Raw genomic sequence first — 19,399 nt, 5'->3', positions numbered from 1 at the left:
CAGCAGCATGCTCTGTATAGATAGACTTATGTGTAGTGCTCAGGAGAAGCTGGTGCTCGTCGTACATGTAGGTACTGGTGACATAAGGAAGAATAGGAGAGAAGTCCTGGAGGCCAAATTTAGGCTGCTAGGTAAGAGATTGAAGTCCACGGCCTCCATGGTAGCATTCTCTGAAATGCTTCCAGTTCCACACACAGGGCCAGTTAGACAAGCAGAACTGCAGGGTCTCAATACGTGGATGAGACAATGGTGTAGGGAGGAGGGGTGTAGTTTTATTAAGAACTGGGGAAAGGAGGAGCCTATACAGGAAGGATGGGCTCCACGCAAACCAAAATGGAACCAGATTGCTGGCACTTACAATTAAAAAGGTTGTAGGGCAGTTTTTAAACTAAGGGCTGGGAAAGCACACAGGTGCGAAGAGCACGTGGTTCGGACAGAGACATCCCTTAGGGGAGGATCTATTAATGGAGATTCTCTATGTCCTAGTAAGGATGAGAGGATGGAAGATGATAAAATACAGATAGGATCTGATGAGAAACAGTCAAATGAAAAGAATCCCATTCAATTACATCATGTAATGGTAGACATCTAAAAAGTGACAAGTTTTTAAAGTGCTTATGTACAAATGCTAGAAGTCTAAATAATAAGATGGGTGAACTAGAGTACCTCATATTAAATGAGGATATTGATATAATAGGCATCACAGAAACTTGATGAAATGAGGATAATCAATGGAACACAGTAATACCAGGGTACAAAATATATTGTAATGACAGAGCAGGTCGTGCTGGTGGGGAAGTGGCATTATATGTGAAAGAGCATAGAATCAAAGGAAGTAAAAATCTTAAATGAACTAAACTGTACCATAGAATCTCTATGGATAGTGATTCCATGCTTTAATAATAAGAATATAGCAGTAGGGATATATTAACGACCACCTGACCAGGATGGTAGTAGTGACTGTAAAATGCTCAGGGAAATTAGAGAGGCTATAAAAATAAAAACTCAATAATAATGGGAGATTTCAACTATCCCCATATTGACTCAGGATGGGATACCGAGATAAAGTTTCTTGGCACCTTAAATGACTGCTCCTTGGAGCAGCTAGTCCTAGAACCCACCAGAGCAGAGGCAATTCTTGATTTAGTCCTAAGTGGAGCACAGAATCTGGTCTAAGAGATGAATATAGCTGGACCTCTTGGTAATAGTGACCATAATATAATTAAATTTAACATCCGTATGGGGGGGGGGAAAACACCACAGCAGCGCAACACTATAGCATTTAATCTCAGAAGGGGTAACTACACAAAAAGGAGGAACTTAAACAGAAATTAAAAGGTACAGCACCAAAAGTGAAATCCCTGCAAGCTGCATGGAAACTCTTAAAAGACAACATAATAGTGGCGTAACTTAAATTAAAAAACATAGTAAGGGAACCAAAAATGTGCCACTGTGGCTAAACAACAAAATAAAAGAAGCAGAGACAAAAAGGGCATCCTTTAAAAACTGGAAGTTAAATCCTAGTGAGGAAAATAGAAAGGAGCATAAACTCTGGCAAATGAAGTGTAAAAATATAATTTGGAATCTACTAGAATTCTTTGAGGGGGTCAACAAGCATGTGGACAAGGAGGATCCAGTGGATATAGTGTACTTAAATTTTCAGAAAGCTTTTGACAAAGTCCCTCACCAAAGGCTTTTAAGTGTAAAGTAAGTTGTCATGGGATAAGAGGGAAGGTCATCTGGATTGGTAACTGATTAAAAGATAGGAAACAAAGGGTAGGAATAAATGGTCAGTTTTCAGAATGGAGAGAGGTAAATAGTGGTGTCCCCCAGGGATCTGTACTTGGACCAGTCCTATTTAACATATTCATAAATGATCTGGAAAAAGGGGTAAACAGTGAGGTGACAAAATTTGTAAATGATCCAAAACTACTCAAGATAGTGAAGTCCCAAGCAGACTGCGAAGAGCTACAAAGGATCTCACAAAACTGGGTGATGGGTCAACAAAATGGCCGCTGAAATTCAGTGTTGATAAATGCAAAATAATGCACATTGGAAAACATAATCCCAACTATGCATATAAAATGATGGGGTCTAAATTAGCTGTTACTACTCAAGAAAAAGATCTTGGAGTCCTCGTGGATAGTTCTCTGAAAACATCCACTCAATGTGCAGCGGCCGTCAAAAAAGCGAACAGAATGTTGGGAATCATTAAAAAAGAGAGAGATAATAAAACAGAAAATATCATATTGCATCAATATAAATCCATTGTATGCCCACATCTTGAATACTGCGTGCAGATATGGTCGCCCCATCTCAAAAAAGATATATTGGAATTGGAAAAGGTTCAGAAAAGGGTAACCAAAAATGATTAGGGGTCTGGAACAGCTTCCGTATGAGGAGAGATTAATAAGAGAGTGACTTTTAAGCTTGGAAAGAGACAACTAAGGGGGGAAATGAAAGAGGTCTGTAAAATCATGACTGGTGTGGAGAAAGTAAATAAGGAAGTGTTATTTACTTGTCATAACACAAGAACAAGGGGCCACCAAATGAAATTAATAGGCAACAGGTTTAAAACAAACAAAAGGAAGTATTTTTTCACACAACGCACAGTCAACCTGTGGAACTCCTTGCCAGAGGATGTTGTGAAGGCCCAGATGCTCCCACTCAGACTTTCCTCAGCCCCGAGATTATTTTTGATGGTTCTGGCAGTGGTTGCTGCCTATCTTCATTAGAAGGCAATAATAGTTTTTCCATACCTCTACAATTGGCTGATCAAGGGCCAGTCTTACAGCAAGGTTCTTTCCACCATACAGACAGCCTTGTCACTGTTCCTCGGGCTAGGTATCCAGATATTGATCCCTGTACATAGACTAGAATTCATAGGGGCATTCTTAGACGTGGTAACAGCCAGAGCCTGCCTCCCTACAGACAGTTTCTCAATTCTGTCAAACCTTATCACAAGGATTCAAATAAGCCTGCAGACTTCAGCAAGAAATTGTCTCCAACTTTTGGGACATATGGCAGCTTGTTCTTTTGTAACACATTATACAAGGTTACACCTTTGCTGTTTCCAGGGGTGGTTCAGAATGTTTACTCGGCAAATAAACACAGTCTAGACAGACCAATATCAGACCTTTATCAAGTAGACGCCCTCTATTGGTGGAAGACCCTCACAGTGTCTGTGCAGATGTCCACTTTATCCAACCTTCTGCAACTGTCACCATAACAACAAATGCATTTTGTTGGCCTGGGGAGCACATCTTGGTGCCAGATACCATTCTGGGACACATGCCTTAGAAGCTTGTTTGCACATTAACTTTCCGCAGCTGAGGGCACTCAGGAGTGCCTGTCTTCACTTTCTCCCATTAATCAGAAACAAATCTATCACACAATATAGCTTGCGTGTTTTACGTTAATCGAATAAGGGGAACGAGATCCCTTTCTCTTTGTGATGAAGCAATAAAGCTATGGCACTGATGTAAAGCCAATCACATTATCATTTCAGCAGTGAAACATCCAAGCATATAAAACACCATGCCCAACGTACTCAGCAGATGCTTCTCCCAAGATTGAGTAGGAGTTGGACTCTCAATCACATATTTCTGACCTGGGAGTTTCCAGAAGTGGATCTTTTCACCACCATCACCAACAAGAAGAGAAGACAGTTTTGTGTGAGGGGGGGTTGAGCCTTCACTTTCCTCATTCCCTGGAAAAAGGGACTTCTGTATGCATTTCCCTGACATCTCTAATACTAAATAGTAAACAAGATCAAACAAAACAAGGCCAAGGTCATACTAATAGTTCTAACACAGCCACGGCAAGCCTGGTATCCTTACCTGATTCACCTGGCCATTTGTCAGGCAATGAGCCTTCCATCCATTCCTCATCTCTTCTCTCAAGATGCTGATTGGACTCCGTGTCCCAGTCTGGGAATTCTTCACCTCAAGGCTTGGCTCCTTGATGGTTCGCAGGAATAGAGACTTCCTGTACTGTGGAGGAACAACAGAAGTTTCTGAACAGTAGGAAGGAATCCACACAAGGTATTACCTTCCAAAGGGGAAGAGATTCAACCACTGGTATAACCAGTGGTGTCTTCCATCCATTCATTCTTCCCTCTTGGCTATGCTGGACTACCTTCTGAAACTGAAAAAGACAGGATTATGTGTGAGTTCTGTCAGAGTCCACTTGGTGACAATAACAACCTTTCATTCTTCAGTTGAGGGTTTCTCAGTGTTTGCTCATCCCTCAATAGTGAGGTTTATCAGGGGCTGAGGAACCTTTTTGCTAAGGTTAAAGAGCCTGCTCCTCTTTGGGATCTGAACTCAGTACTCCATGTGTCTTTTGAGACCTTCCTTTGAGCTGATGGCTACCTGTTCCCTAATTAACCTATCCATGAAGACTGCCTTTTTGGTGGCTATCATTTCTGCCCAAAGGATTGAAGAAATGGGGGATGTTGAACACCCCCATTTACAATTTGTTTTAAGGACAATGTTTTATTATGTCCATATTCTAAATTCTTACCGAAGGTGTCATCTGAGTTACAAACCAAATTATCCATCTCCCAATTTTTTCCTTAAATATCATCAGTCCAGGGAGGATACTGCTTACAAACCTTGGACATTAGCAGGGCATTAGCCTTATATCAGGACATAATCAAACCAGTTGTCCAGACTGTTTGTATCAATTGCTGATAGGTCTGCAATTCCAAAGGGTCCACAATTTCCACCCAGAAGCTCTCCAGGTGGATTTCTGGCTCTATTATGTCTTGCTATAAATCTGCCAGTACACAACCTTCTTCTTTGATGTTAGCCCATTCCATGAGGTGTCTCCCTCTCTGTGGCGTGACTTAGACATGTTCCTGTTATGGAGATTTGCAAGGTTGCAACTGGGACTTCCATACATACCTTTTCCAAACATTATGCAGTGGTCTAGGCTTCTAGGTTAGATGTTTCCGTTAGGTATGCACTCCTGTCTTCAGTCTTGCACACAGCTCTAAAGCTCCCCGCTCCAGCTGAGGGTACTGCTCAATAGTCACCTGAAGTGGAGGACCCAGAGGGACACTATTCAGGATGGAGACATTACTCACCTTGTGCAGTAATTGGAGTTCTTCAAGATGTGTCCCCCTAAGGGTGATCCTCTGCCCAACCTCCTCCCCTCTGTTTCAGAGTTTCCTCTGTGGGACTTTGCAGCGGAGAAAGAATCGAGGGTGGTTTGCTTGCATGGCCCTGTGTAGCCTTGGTGTGGGGCAAAAGGATGTGCAAGGTGCATGCCCTCACCAAACAGGCACAGCTCCAAAACTCTCTGATCAAAGCACATGGGGTGCACAAGCTTCTGAAGTGGAGCACCCATTGTTATACCAATAAAATAAAAACCAGCAGGATCTTATTAAAGAGGAAAAGGCAGAATACCACATTTATTGTGAATACAGAAAGAATCATAGTAAGCAGTTAGTTATAGCTATAACATTCCATTCAGTCTCATATTTATTCACACATTCATTCATACAAACACACACACACACAGGTTCTGCACGGTTGTTATCATAGTTACCAGCCTTAGAGTTGCTCATGCCAAGCCACTGGCCACGTGGCCTGGACATGAGGAGGGAGCAGGGCCTTGTCAGATGCTCATCTGATGCTCCTGGAAGTTGGTTTGCAGAATCAGACCCCAAAGTTCTCACTTTCTAGAGTCTATTTTTATAGGAATTTCTTCCTATGCCAGTCTATGGGAATTGCTTCATCATGCTGTTGCTGAATCAATCAGCAGATAGCACATTCCTGACGGCTCCGTGCTGCTAGATGTTATCTTGTTCTTTGGTTCTCCCATTCTTGAGGCTGTTGGGTGGATTCCAGTCTGCCCTCCGGGGGTCCTCTGGTTATTTCCACTTGACGCCTTCTTCAGCCGATGGACACTGGATTCTTAGGCTGGCACCTCCCTGATCATTCAATTATTATCCACACCAAGCATCCATCCACAAACATCCTCTATCTCTATTTTAATCACAATTGTTAATACAACAAAAGGGCGGGGAGTCTCTGGATGCTGTTTCTGTTGTTACAGAGTATTGCTTTGAGTCTCTCTGTGTGTGAATTGTTTTGAGAACAGACTCTGTCTTAGAATGTACTAACGCAATTAGCAGCTTGCAAGTTTCACACATAGAGGGAGAGAAACAGTACCAAAAACCAAGAGACCTCTTAATTAGTAATACCCTGGAATTTAAACTATGGGGAATCAAACTCATTTGTGATTTTAATACAGAACTTCTTTAATATGATCCAACACCATAGGGTCACACATCTCGAAGAACTCCAGTTACTGCACAAGGTGAGTAACCTCTCCTTCAAGGTGCTAACTCTGGCCTTGCTAATTCCAACCTTAGATCCACATGACTTGTATTCAGCTTTCAACCTCCAGGACACTTATTTTCAGATAGTTATTAATCCTGCCCACAGAAAATACCTTGGGTTTCAGGTGGGCAATTTATGCTACCAGTACAGAGGGTTAGCATTTAAGTCTATTGATAGTGCCAAAGGTATTCACAAAATGCCGTCTGTAGTGGCAGCTTATCTCAGGAGACAAGGAATCCAGTGTTGTCTGTACTTAAGTGATGAGTTCACTTACAGAAAGATTCCAAGCCATAGTCAGTCTGACAAATCAACTTCAAGTTCATCTGAAGACATTTGTAAGAACTTGTCTCAGGCTTCTAGAGCACATAGACTCCTGCGTATGTATATATGTAGACTTGAGCTGTTTCATATAGCAAAGGTGAAGTCTGTATATCAGTGAGGCATGCTCACTTTGATATGAAAATCCACATGCCCCCAGAAATCCTGTCGTCATTAAACAGGTGGAAAGACCCTCTAAAAATGTGCAAGGGAGAACCTGTCTCTCCATCATCCCCATCAAAGACACTGACAGACGCCTTCACACCGGAATGGGGTGCCCACTTAAACAGCTCTCAGGCACAAGGCATGTGGATTTCTCAAGCCCAGCTTCACGTAAATGTTTTGGAGCCGAGGGCCGTTTGTTGGTTGTGCACGGTTTCCCTCCCAGTTCTGAGTTAGATCATGATGGGAAACACCACAGGCATGTATTCTATAAACAAACAAAGAGGAGCAAGATCTGCTCCTCTGCCGGGAAGCTGTACGCCCATGGAACTACTGTGTCCATCACACAACTACTCCGATAGTAGTACACTTACCAGCTTTGCAGAATGTGATGGTGAATCACTTCAGCAGACAGCTTACAAATGACCTTGGGTGGTCAGTAAAGAATACTACTGTCCAAGACTTATTTCTCAGGTGGGATCATCCGACCATAGAACTTGTTGCCACCAAAAAAATGTCAAGAAATGTCAAAAGCTCTTTTCCAGAGGATAGCACAGTTGGGGATCTCTGTCCAATATATTTCTGATCCTCTAGTCCCTGGCCGAATGTACACTTATTCTCCAATTCCACTGATCCCAAGAGTACTCGGGTAGCTCAGGCAGAATTCAGCCAAGGTGATCATGGTAGCTCCAGCATGGCTGGGGCTGTTCTGGTTCTCAGACTAGAAGAATCCTCCAGCATCTGTTTGCCTTTTCAGCCAGATGTGATTCATAGATACTAAGGTCAGAAGGGACCATTATGATCATCTAGTCTGACCTCCTGCACAACGCAGGCCACAGAATCTCACCCACCCACTCCTGCGAAAAGCCTCACCTATGTCTGAGCTATATATCTCAGAGACTGACAGATTCTCCATCCAGATTTACATTCCCTATACCTCACAACATGGATGCTGCCTGGTTAACAGCACTAGAGAGGACTTGCTCAGATGAAGTACAGAACATTCTCATCCCCACTAGAAAGGACTCCACTAGGCTTGCTTACTCTACCAAGTGGAATGTTCTCTATTTAGGAGCAGCACCACCAGTTACCTCAATTTCAAACTCAGCTACCAGATATACTTGATTGCCTGCAATCAATCAAGAACTCTGGGCTATCTGTGAGCTCCCTGAAAGTCATTTCAGCTTTTTACTCTTCAGTTCAGGCGTATTTCACATTTTCACACTCTACAGTAGTTAGGTCCTTGAAAGGCCCTGTCAAGCTGTCCTGTAGTGACTCAAGAACATGAGTACCAACCTCAGGGCAGACTGTTAGGAACCAGTTCACAAATCCCAAATTGGCTATGCATTCTGTACTTAGATTTCACCAACCAATTATCAGGTGTAAACTCCTCAGGTACACTGTAACAGCCTAATCATGGAGTCATAGACAGTCCCCTTCGGTACTCCAATTTATATTGTCACCTAAGCAAGCCTACCTTTGTGGTAGATGGTCTCTTACACCACAAATCACAACAATATTTATGTTCCTTCCAGACACAAAGGACCAGTCACTTACCCCAGGTCAGTTGCACCTTAAATCTCACACCAAAGACACATGTAGCGAATCCTATAATAAACTATATACAGATTTATTATTAGTAAAAGGAAATAAGAGTAATTTACAAGATTAAAGCAGATAAACATACATACACAAATGAGTTACAATCTTAAGCGTCAAAAGATAATAGAAGCTTCTAAAATAAGCAAGCTGTTTATGTCCTTTAGGGCTAAGCAGCTGGGGATCCCGTGCTTATGCCTATAAACCTTGCCCCCAGAATCCAATCAGCAACGAGATACAGTTCCTCCTTGTTAGGGGTTTTTATTCCCTTCCCACTGTCTGCTCTAAGCTGCAAACTCAGCTGATGGGAGGAGTTCACTTGGTAGACTTATCTTCTTGGTAGGGTGAGAGTAGACAACAAAGCCTTTTGTCCTCTTTAGTGTTCCACTCTAGTCCATTGGTGTCGATGGGTCTTCCTTCTCGGGCAGGACATAACATCTTCCATTGGAGATGAGCATTTCACATTAGTTAACGTCTCTCTCCTGTCTGGTGTTTTACACAGTTACAAAGGCTTACCATGCAAATGCTTAAATATTACCATACAATATGGGATACAGAAATGAGATTAGTGCATGCATCAACTCACAAGCATTCAATAAATCTAAATACTACACACATTCTTAGAATGCTAATACCTATTTTAAGAATACTAACACAAAAGTGAGCCAGACTGATTCCAGCTATGTATTTGTCAATATTCAGTTGAGGCATGGGGATCTTGGCATGAGTTAACACCTGGTTTGCCAGCATCTCCGGTGTTATGAGAGTATATCTCCAGTCAGAGAATCTCCCCCTCCATGTTATCTCAACATTGTACTGATGGGTTTAATGGATCCATAATTGAGCTACGTGTTCCCTGCTCCAGGTTTCCATTAAAACAGCCTTTTTAGTAGAAATAACATCTGGCAGAAGCATAGGAGAAATACAAGCTCTAATGGCAGGACCTGTATTCACTGTTTCTCTGAAGCATAGAGTAACCTTGAGACCTCACCCCAAGTTGTTGCTGAAGGTAGTCTCTGATTTCTATCTCAACCAAGTAATATGCCTACCTATTTTCTTTCCAAAGTCACATTCCAATCAAGGGAAACTAAACTTTACACCCTAGGGTGCCTTCTTTCTTTCTGAATAGAACTAAGCCATTTAGGGTATTCTCTGAGATTATTTGTAGTTTATGTGGATAGAGTGAAAGGTCAAATTATATCAACATGTCTGATTGTATTTCCATATATATTGCTTTGGGCTATGAAATAGCAAACTTAGATCCACCACTGAGAGTGAGAGCTCCCTCAACGAGAGAAGTTCAAGTAGCTGCTGAAGATTCTTTAAGAAATGTTCCAGTACTAGAGAGATAGGGCAGTTATTTGGGGTTCAGTGCATACATTTACCCAGCATTGGTCTGTTGTAAACACATCAAGATCTGATGCTCGTTTTGGTACGGCGGTTTAACAATTGTTCAGGTAGATTCCTGGCACCCACCTCCTGTGATCTAGGTCACTACTGGTGAGCCACCAACAGTGGACTGTAGATAGATAGAAGAAAATGTCACTGACCTCACAGTAACTGTGGTTCTTCAAGGTGTGTTGTCTACATATATGTATTCCCTGACCTGCCCTCCTTCCCTGCTGTTGTGGAGTACCTGGATTCTGTATTGGTGAGGAACTGAGAGGTGAATGAGCACACACCACCCATTGTGTCTTTGGCTGGGGACACAAGGAAACGCAGGGTGCAGGGGCAGCCCCCAATAGATAGTTCTGGCCAAAAGAATCTGCACTTGAGTGTGTGGGGTGCATGCACATCAAGAGTGGAATATACAGGGGCAACACACCTTGAAGACCCACAGTTACTGTAAGGTAAGTAACAGTTCCTTGGTAATTATCAGAAGTCCAAGGCACTACCTGTAAGGTCATCTAGTCCATCCCTAGTCAGGGTTCTCTGTAGTGCCTCATTTAATGCCAGTTCATGTGGATAAGTGTTCATAAAAACCATTCATGGCCTTCTGTGGATAAACACTTCTCAAATGGGGTGAAACCCAGTTCTCTTTGCCATCCACAGTGCAGCTTTCTGGCACTGGTACGTTGGGTAAACATTACTTTGCTGCAGTGGGTTTCTGCTTTTTTCCCCCTTCCTTGGGCCCCAAATTAATCTGCTTTTTCTCTCATGATCTCTGTGGTCTAGAATCTTTTGCATCACTTCTTGTGGTGCTACTAAGGATTCTTGGCTCCTGGGATGGACATTCAAGCATTGCTCTTCTGCCCCCTCCCAACATGTGCATCTGCCTAACTCTCGCTCCCTGATGGTTGCAGGAGAGAATCAGCTCTGTTTGTGTCTCCTTCCCCTTTTAGGGCCCATCCCATCTAGCCTTTTTCCAGCTGTCTGAGGAGGAGTTTCATAAAAAATACTTACTTAGCTTTCATAAAGGGTCAGTCCTCTGGCATTCTGATTGGCTGGCCCAAGGTATTGACTACTCAGTGTCCTGATTGTATCTCTTCTCTCCCCCTGGTGTCTTTGTAGGTTTGACCATGCGAATGCCTCAAACAACTGCGTATGTTGTGAACAACGGGCTAACCCTTGGATCTGGAGGCCCTCAACTCACAGTGCATCACCGGCCACCACAGGTGCATGCTGTAAGTACAGTTATCCATGGCTTCAAAGTGTCACCACATTTGTGTCTCTATTCACAGGTTTGTCTCAACATAAATGGTTTTCAAAGTATTTCATAGTGTGGACCACATGTTAGTCGAGCCCTTGTGGGCTCCTCCCATCTCACTCACAAAGCTGCCACAACTAGAGCAATTGCTTACATGGAAAAGAAATCCTAGGATTTACTGTGATTTAGCAGCATGAAACAAGGAGAGTTAGACCCACGTGACCTGCCAGCTCGCCATCAGCAAGTGCGCCACAAAGCCCCAGTGGCCTATATAGCAGTTTGAGAATTGCTGCACTTTAATACTAGATGTGTGCCAGGGCCCTCCTGGGATCAAGGTGTGCTGAGAAAACGTGCTCGGTCAAAGAACTCAAGTCTTCAAGGGATTAAGGAATATGGCCTGTGATCTCAGCTGCAAACAGGGATAGCTACAATGGAAATCATGGACAGTTTCTCAAAATAATAAACATTCCTCTGCACTGTTCTACCTGCGAGTCATTTCTTGTGCCAGAGATTATCATGGGGGGATGAGAGGGCTCTGGCTCCTGCAGTTTCTCAGCACGGTTATTAGTGGTGTTTGTGTCTCGGTGCAGGATGCTAAGTGAGGATTGTTCTTATCTTAGGGTTACGCTGTTGGTGGTGGTTGTAAAGGGACACAATGTGATCTGCTCCCTACTCAGGGTTGTGCTGAAAATAACGGTCGACACCAGGTTTTGGTTTTCCATTTTTTGTAATGCTGAATTTAACCCCTTCTGAGTGATTTGTCTTTTTCATTATAGCTGACACTGGGTCAGATTGACTGCTTGGGATAAGTTGGGGGCAGCTCCATTAAAATCAATGGAACTGTGTCAGTTTGCACCAGCAGAGAGCCTGGGTCACTGGGTTTATTTTTTATCATTCTATTTTTTAGTAGAGTTGGAATCAAAAATGTCTTGATTACTGTCTTGTTAGATATCAGCATCACCTCTGTCCATGGAGTTCTGGGAATAGCAGCTGTTGGGAACTCGAGTTGCCTTGAGTGAGACCATTAAACTCACCCATCTTACCCTGGGGAGAAAGTCACTGGTTTGAATTTCAAATACAGCTCCATTGGTAAGAGAGGGCCTTGTGTTCTGATCCTCCCAGGCCTTACCTGCCTTGAAACACGGAACCTTCAAGCTCTTCTGTTTGATAATTATTAGCTGATCTGATGCCTGATGAAGTCAATAGGTGCCTTTCGATTGACTTCAGTTAGTGTGTTGGGTCAGGCCTTCAGAATGCATCCATGTTGGAAACAGTGATGTGTGCATCCTTCTGCCCTCATTACAGACTGTGACCTTTTCTCTTATCCCTTGTATGTCCCTTAGGAGCCACCACGTCCTGTGCACCCAGCACCACTGCCAGAGGCCCCACAACCACCACGCCTGCCCCCTGAAGCTGCCAGCACCTCCCTGCCTCAGAAGCCACAGCTGAAGCTGGCACGAGTGCAGAGCCAGAATGGTATTGTGCTGTCATGGAGCGTCATGGAAGTGGACCGGAGCTGTGCCAGCGTGGACAGTTACCATCTGTATGCCTACCATGAGGACCCGAGTGCCACCATGCCTTCCCAGTGGAAGAAGATTGGGGAGGTAAAGGCCCTCCCGTTGCCTATGGCATGCACTCTCACACAGTTTGTATCTGGCAGCAAATATTACTTTGCAGTTCGGGCTAAGGATATTTATGGACGCTTTGGACCTTTCTGTGACCCCCAGTCCACAGATGTGATCTCTTCCCAGAGCAGTTAAACCAGAGACCTTTGGAGCCATTAAAACTTTCCCACTATCAAGAGTGACTCCAGTTTGGGATTTTAATCCCATACACAAAATTCACTGTTCAGTTCACTCTCTTTAGGATTATGTTGGACAGCCCTGTGTGATACACTACATCTATTGAGAACCCAAAGCAAAATTTAATTCTCAGCCTGCAGCAAGAGACCTTATTTTTCTGGACAGCTCAAGCCTTGGGAATTTGAAATCTAAATGTTCCTCTTCCCCATGGCTGCTCCTTTCAGAGTTACCTACCCTTTATCCAAGGGGATTCTGGACAACTGGGATTCTGCTTCAGACTGGGAACAAGATCATACATTGCACAGTTTGCCCGAAGCAAACACAACACGTCTGTGACGTGCTGAACAGTTACAATGGCGCTAACACAAGGACAGGAACAGACTCACTTGCTCCCTACAACTCAGTAAGAAGGTTGTGAGGGGAAAGGATTCTGGGTCTGATTTCTTTTGAACTGGAAGACTGAGTAGTTTGGTTTCATCTTACAAACACGTCCACTCTCCAGAGGGAAAGAAATCTTGAGTCTGTCCAATGCAGGAGGGGTGTGTGTATAAATCTGGAGGTGGTGCAAGAAAACCCCCACTACTCTCCACTCCACACCTCCCGGTTAGAATCTGGGAGTATTATCAAATCAGGTCTGAAACTGGTTTGTAGAGACTTCATTCACATTTTCTCTTTGTAGCTCAGATAATTCTCTGCCCCCTTCTCATACTTCCAGCCCTGTTTTTTTAAATTTATTTTGTGCCTTAAAGAGTAATTTCAGAAATAAATGTAGCCAGATCTCTATTGTGTTGGTTAGGTGTGCTATTTTTTTTCGTCCCCTTTCTAGCCTCCTGTTGCTGCTGCTCCTCTTCCTGGCCCCCATACAATTGCTCTCTTCTGACAGACCCCAGAAAGTGTAGCATTGGCATCTCTGGGTTCATTTGCACCTGTGATATCATTCAATGCAACAGGCGGTTCTTGAGTGGCTGGTTTTATCCCATGAAGATGGTTAGTAGGTTATACAGACAGTATTCTGCATCAGCACCCTTCCCTATTCTCCTGGGAAGGCGGCATGCTAGATTGGCCAAAGGAAATCTGTGTGGCACTGAAAGTCTTCCATTTCATCCCACATGCTTTGGATGCTGTATTAATACAAAAAGGTATCAAGATAATGTTGGTTCCCCATCCCCATCTCTTCTCCCAGCCCCTAGTCTGTCTCCACTGGATAAACAACCAAATCCAGAACACAGTTTTGGAAAACTTATTTCACCCATTGGCCCAAAAGTTGTAGAGCAATTGCAAACTTCAATAGGGCCTTTCATGATGTTTATGAATTGAGCCAAAAGGAAAGCTGCTTTTCCACCAGGCATTTGTTATGGCCTGATTTGAACAGATCCACAGATCTAAACACACATGTGGCAGGTAAGATTCTACCTTGCCATCTTTTGGAAGAATAGAGCTGGTTTGTCTTCTTTCCTGCCCAGCAGAGTCAAACAACTTCCTGGGCAGGGAAAGGAGCCATCCTTTACCCATTTCACTGCCTTGCCCAGCCACAGTAGAAGCCTTTTTGCTCTCGTCTCTTGAAACTACTGGATTTTAAACTATAAAATGAGGTTGGAAATGAAAAAGTCTAAATGCCAGAACATGTTGACAAAATGTGTTGTGGGAGTATGGCTTCTTTATTTTGTTCCTATAAAGAACTTGTGTCAGTAAAATAACACTGTATTGTAAAGCCCCCTATAGGGGCTCCCGTCCTATTGTATGTAACATTTATGTTCTCGCATGCCCATCACTCCTTCCTGTTGCTGGGATTTTCATTCCTTTCAGATGAACAAGACGCATTCTCTCCTGTGGAACTTCTGTTTTATCTTTCGTGTTAGCAGCTGTAGTCAGGAATATCACTGATCTCAGTGAATGAAGGTTTAGGAATTCAAGTATCCCAAGAGACGGTTCACACATGTTCATTTTTTCCATGGTATTTAACTCTCCACTGAATAAAAGCCACCTTCATTTCCCCGGTGCGAATAATCAATAATGCTTTGACATTTCCTTGATTTTTAACCACCGTCCTGTCTGCCACCTTCAAGGATAAGACCTGCTTAATTGTACGTTTTAGGCTATTTATATAAAGTTGGATCTTAATGCGGCTAACTGTGTTTTTACAGTGACCATCTTAGGACATATTTAGTTCTCCTTGGACTACTTTTAATAAGCTGTCTGGAGCAGTACCAAAGGAAGATGGAGGACATTTCAGTGCAAAGAGAGATTGTAGTTTAAAAGGGGGCAGGAGGGGACCCACACCCTAGGATGGATGTTGCTTGTTTAACATCCTTTCCATTGGGACTCCAGTCCACACCATTCACATGTGAGCATGTCTGTAATATGTGTTTTTCCCTCATTCAGTTCTTGACCGTTATTGGCCCTGTCTTGCTGGAGAGAGGTCCCCTTGGCTGACTTTCCATTCCTTTCATCTGATGGAAATGGTGGTTATCAGGAATGTCCTACCATTGTGTTCGTTGGAGATTTTGTGCAACCTGTCTTTAGCTGGACTGTGTGTTTAAACAAAGGAAGACGGAAATGCAGTTTTAATTCTTTAAATCTCAAGCTGATTTCGTGGCCCTGAAGGGAAGCAGCAGAACTGGGTGAACTGGCTTTATTTACAAAATAGTAAGATGTGGTTCAACTCTGAAAAGTGACTGGAATAAGTGACCTGCTCAGCAGATCTGCTCCCAGTCTGTGGTGGTCTTTGATGTGTTTTAACCATATGGGCGACTAAAAAGTTTCCGCTTATTCTGTGGAGTCAACACAACTATGGGAGAATGATTCTGCTTTGCCCAAAGAGATGTTAATAAATTGCAACTGCTGAATCTTTAGTTGGTGGTGACAATGTGTGAATCAGCAGGAACATAGCTTGCCTTCGATACCTGACTATGTTTGGAGGCTTCCAAGTTAGCTGATCTGGAAATCAGAGACCGTAAATAGGAGTCCTCATTATGCCGTTTTACAGTGTCACTTTCAGAATAGAATTGTTCTCTGCAATGGGCATTATCTCTGTTATGTTAACCAATTGGAGCCGTGCTGAGCTCCTCAGCTGGAAGTCACACTGTGGCCCCCTAGATTACCCTGTTGTGGCTACTTCTGTTTCTTTTTTGTTTTAGACTTGTTAGCCCATAGAAGCAATAAAACTGTTTTAAAAACTTCAAACTTCTGCTTGTAACAGACATTCTGGAATAACTGGTTATACTGCAAAATACCTTCTTTCAGAGTATTACAAAAAATATTTGTTGGACTGCTTACTACAGGACTGTAAATGAAGTGCATTTTTAGGAAGGAGCTCTCTGTGGAAGTGTTTGTCCCAGTTAGGATTGTTGGAAGCCTCAACACTTGTTTTTAAATGTACTAAAGTATCTAAGTGACATTAAGGGGCAAGGCTGTTTTTAATCTCTGTTTTGCACTTTGTCAGAGTTTTCTTCCCCCACCCCCCCCACCCCATGTTCTCAGTACTATAGTGTGTGGGTGCTCCTTGCTTACAGTTTTTGCTCTTGCCACTGTGTATATAACAATACAAAGATGGAGCTTGTTCTCCAAGTTTTAAGAAATACAGTACTGTATCTTTAGCTCTATTTTTCCCACCTTCATTTCTGACATGTTCTTTTCTTTTATGTAGTTCTTGGGATCTGATTTCCAGGTTATGAGTAGTGTAATTTAATTCAATTTCTGGTTGGGAGAGGAATTAGATTGGTTTCCTTTCTGTACACAAGTGGAGTGCTGTTGGCAAAATGCTGTTAATTTCCATTGAATTTCCCTCTGCCACAGCCCCACTGATCTGCCTGTCCCCCACTTCATTTCTCAGCTTATGTTGAGAAAGCTTTATCAAATTCAGGCAACTAAGCCCTAAAAGGTGTTGATTTGTAACCTGCAGGCACAATGTGTCTGTGCATCATTGTTCCTGCACCAGCAGCCTGCAGAAATTGCAGGTACAATAGCTGTACAATTCTCTTAATGCCTGTAGTCAAGCATGTGTTAAATATTTAAGTGCTCTGAATAGCAATTGATATTAAAACCTGCTACACCAAACTATTTACACCACCATCCATGTCTAGAGATTATCTAGCACTAGCACTGAGACAGTTGCCCATCCTGACTTGAATTTTTAGCATGGGGTGGGAAGGTGGCAATACCTGTGCTGTCTTCACCTTACACACAAAGGGCCTGATCCTGCATCCTTTAAAAACCGTAGCAAAACCTTCATGGGGAGCAAAATTGGGCCCAATAGTTCTAGAATTGCTAGGCTCTGAGCACAGTATCGTACTGTAACAAACCTGGTCAGTTCTCTTATGCTGTTTGCCTAAAGTGTCTAATGAACCAGAAATCATATTACATGAAAGGACAGACCAAAACTACCTAGTTTTGTTCTTGTTCCCTGAAGAGCAGTGTCCCAGTATTAGAGTACTGCAAACACTGTATACAACTAAGCTGTGATTCTGCCTTCTTACAAACTTTGTAGTATTTTCATTTAGTCGACGACAAAAAAAATCTATCCAGATTTTTAAAATAAAGGCTTGATATATTAAATATATATTTTTTTAATTTGACTTTCCTTTTTTGGTAGGGGTGGGCACCAAGTACAAAAGTATTGACAGTTCAGAGGGGTTCAAGCTAGCCTGCGAGTCTAACCAATCCTGCAACCAAGATCCCGTTCAACCAGCTTCTGGTGGGGAGCGTGAAACATAGGAACAGATGGAGAATGCAAATGAATTTTTTTTTTAATTTTTCATCTTCAGATCTAATCAATCTATTAAAACTGATGTTGTTTCTCATTTTATTGTGCAGCCTGAGCATTCTTTCTTTAAAAAAATATTTAAAGAGCTGTCTGGATTTAATGGGTTATATCTGTAAATAAGGTAACTGCGTCGGCATTTGGGGGTCTAGTTTGGCTTTAGTAATTTATCAGCCATTAAAAAACACATACGGACAATATCCTTTGTAGGAGACTCACAACATGATTTTTCTTTTGCAGCTGAACATGTAAATAAAGATAATGTAGGACCTATCTAATGCCCAATTTAAACTGGGCAATTGCAAGCTCTCCCCATTTTTTGTATGTACTGTAGATTAGTGTGTGTACAAGTGTTAACTGTCATGGGGTTTTGTCCACAAAGCCTGAAATTTATACTTTGAAATAAACTACTGGGTTTTTAACACTGTGAGTCATCTGTGGTTGGTTCTGCTCATCCCAGGAGAGTTCTGTCTATTCTCAAATGGCAAGGTGTGCCTCTTTCCCCACTGAAGATGCTGCTGGCTGGGGGGAGAAGAGGAGATCTGGGGTGAGCTCCAAGAATTCAGATTTTTAAACCCTATTACCACTTTCTTTGAATTGTTGAGTAGTGGAGGTTGGGCTTTGAAATTATTCTGGGACCACTAACAGGGTTGTTTTTACTTTCCTTGACTTCTCAAAAGGTTTGCTCTAGCATCTTTTGCAGTTCCAGGCACCTACAGCACTTCACAAAAGCAAAGAGAACCCGAGTGGAGAAAAGGAGCCAGGACACTGACATTTAACACCCACACCCACACACACACCATCACCACCACCACCTTCCCAACACATGTGAATTAGACTCACAAGCTTATTTTAAAAAGTAGTTACTACAAGGCAGTAGAATGGAGAGGGAAATGAGCCTTCCCAGTCTGCTACTGAACAGCTGTGGGACCTTGGGCAAGTCATTTACCTTTTCTTTCAGTTCCCCCAGCTCTAGTTTAAAATAGGAATTATGGACCTGGCTCCCACCTGCAGTGCAAGGATTAATGTTGGATAGAGCGTTTTGAAGATGCACAAACCTAACTGCTAAGTACTGCTATTATCTCTACAGCAATTGCAGTGAAAGCTGGCTCAAGCCACCAACCAAAGGACCAGCAAAATTTGCAAGCTAAGTATAGACAGTCATTAGCTAAAGGCTGAATAAAAGTGTATATGAAACCACAAAGGGCTTCTTTAAAAATGGTCATTAAAGATGAGAATCTGCTTGTTCCAGATGGCACAGAGCACAGGTTTTACCGTATACTGAAGGGGAGTATGTAGCAGTTGGGGACAGCATGTTACGCTTGAAGCCTAAGCTCCTCAGCTTTCTTCTGCAAGCATAAACGAAGGGATCAGTTCATTCACTGTTGCCTTGCACCTTGTGTTGTCATTTCCCTCGTGCAAAGTGAATGCAAAAGAACCCTGCTGAATGAGCAGCATTTTACATGCACTTTGCACTGGTGTAAATGGAAGGATGAGTTGGCAAGTGTGACTTGGGCTTTAGTTGCAGAATGCCCTTTATCACACAGTACCCTGGCCTGGAGGGGTGGTATAATTTCATAAGAGCCCCGGGGGGGGAATGTTGTTAGGGCCCAGTTAGTAATAAATAAATTTGTTAGTCTCTAAGGTACCACAAGTCCTTCTTTTCTTTTTATTAGGGCCCAGTTAAGCACTCAAAGTGTGGTCTGGTCCCAGCACACTGAACAGGGATGGGGCTCAACCTTTATTTCTTAATTTGCAGGGG

General features: G+C 42.8%; 1 protein-coding gene across 7 annotated transcripts in view; it reads left to right on the top strand.

Moving 5' to 3' along the window:
- The window catches only part of LOC102940459 (activating transcription factor 7 interacting protein), a 169,757-nt gene extending 151,698 nt beyond the window's left edge, over positions 1-18,059 (top strand). For 4 of the 7 annotated variants that reach the window (XM_043544660.1, XM_027826477.3, XM_043544644.1 and 1 more), the window contains 2 exons: positions 10,941-11,053; positions 12,420-18,059. In XM_043544660.1, the coding sequence (XP_043400595.1) occupies positions 10,941-11,053; positions 12,420-12,836 (530 nt within the window). In that variant the 3' untranslated portion in view covers positions 12,837-18,059. Of the gene's footprint in view, positions 1-10,940; positions 11,054-12,024; positions 12,073-12,419 lie in introns of those variants that run through there. The other 3 variants (XM_043544651.1, XM_037883370.2, XM_037883383.1) reach the window with 3 other exon arrangements.
- The last annotated feature ends 1,340 nt before the right edge of the window (positions 18,060-19,399 follow it).

Source organism: Chelonia mydas, chromosome 1 (assembly GCF_015237465.2).
Source record: "Chelonia mydas isolate rCheMyd1 chromosome 1, rCheMyd1.pri.v2, whole genome shotgun sequence".
In the NCBI taxonomy this organism is placed as follows: domain Eukaryota; kingdom Metazoa; phylum Chordata; order Testudines; family Cheloniidae; genus Chelonia; species Chelonia mydas.
This window is presented reverse-complemented; position numbering and strand designations above follow the sequence as displayed.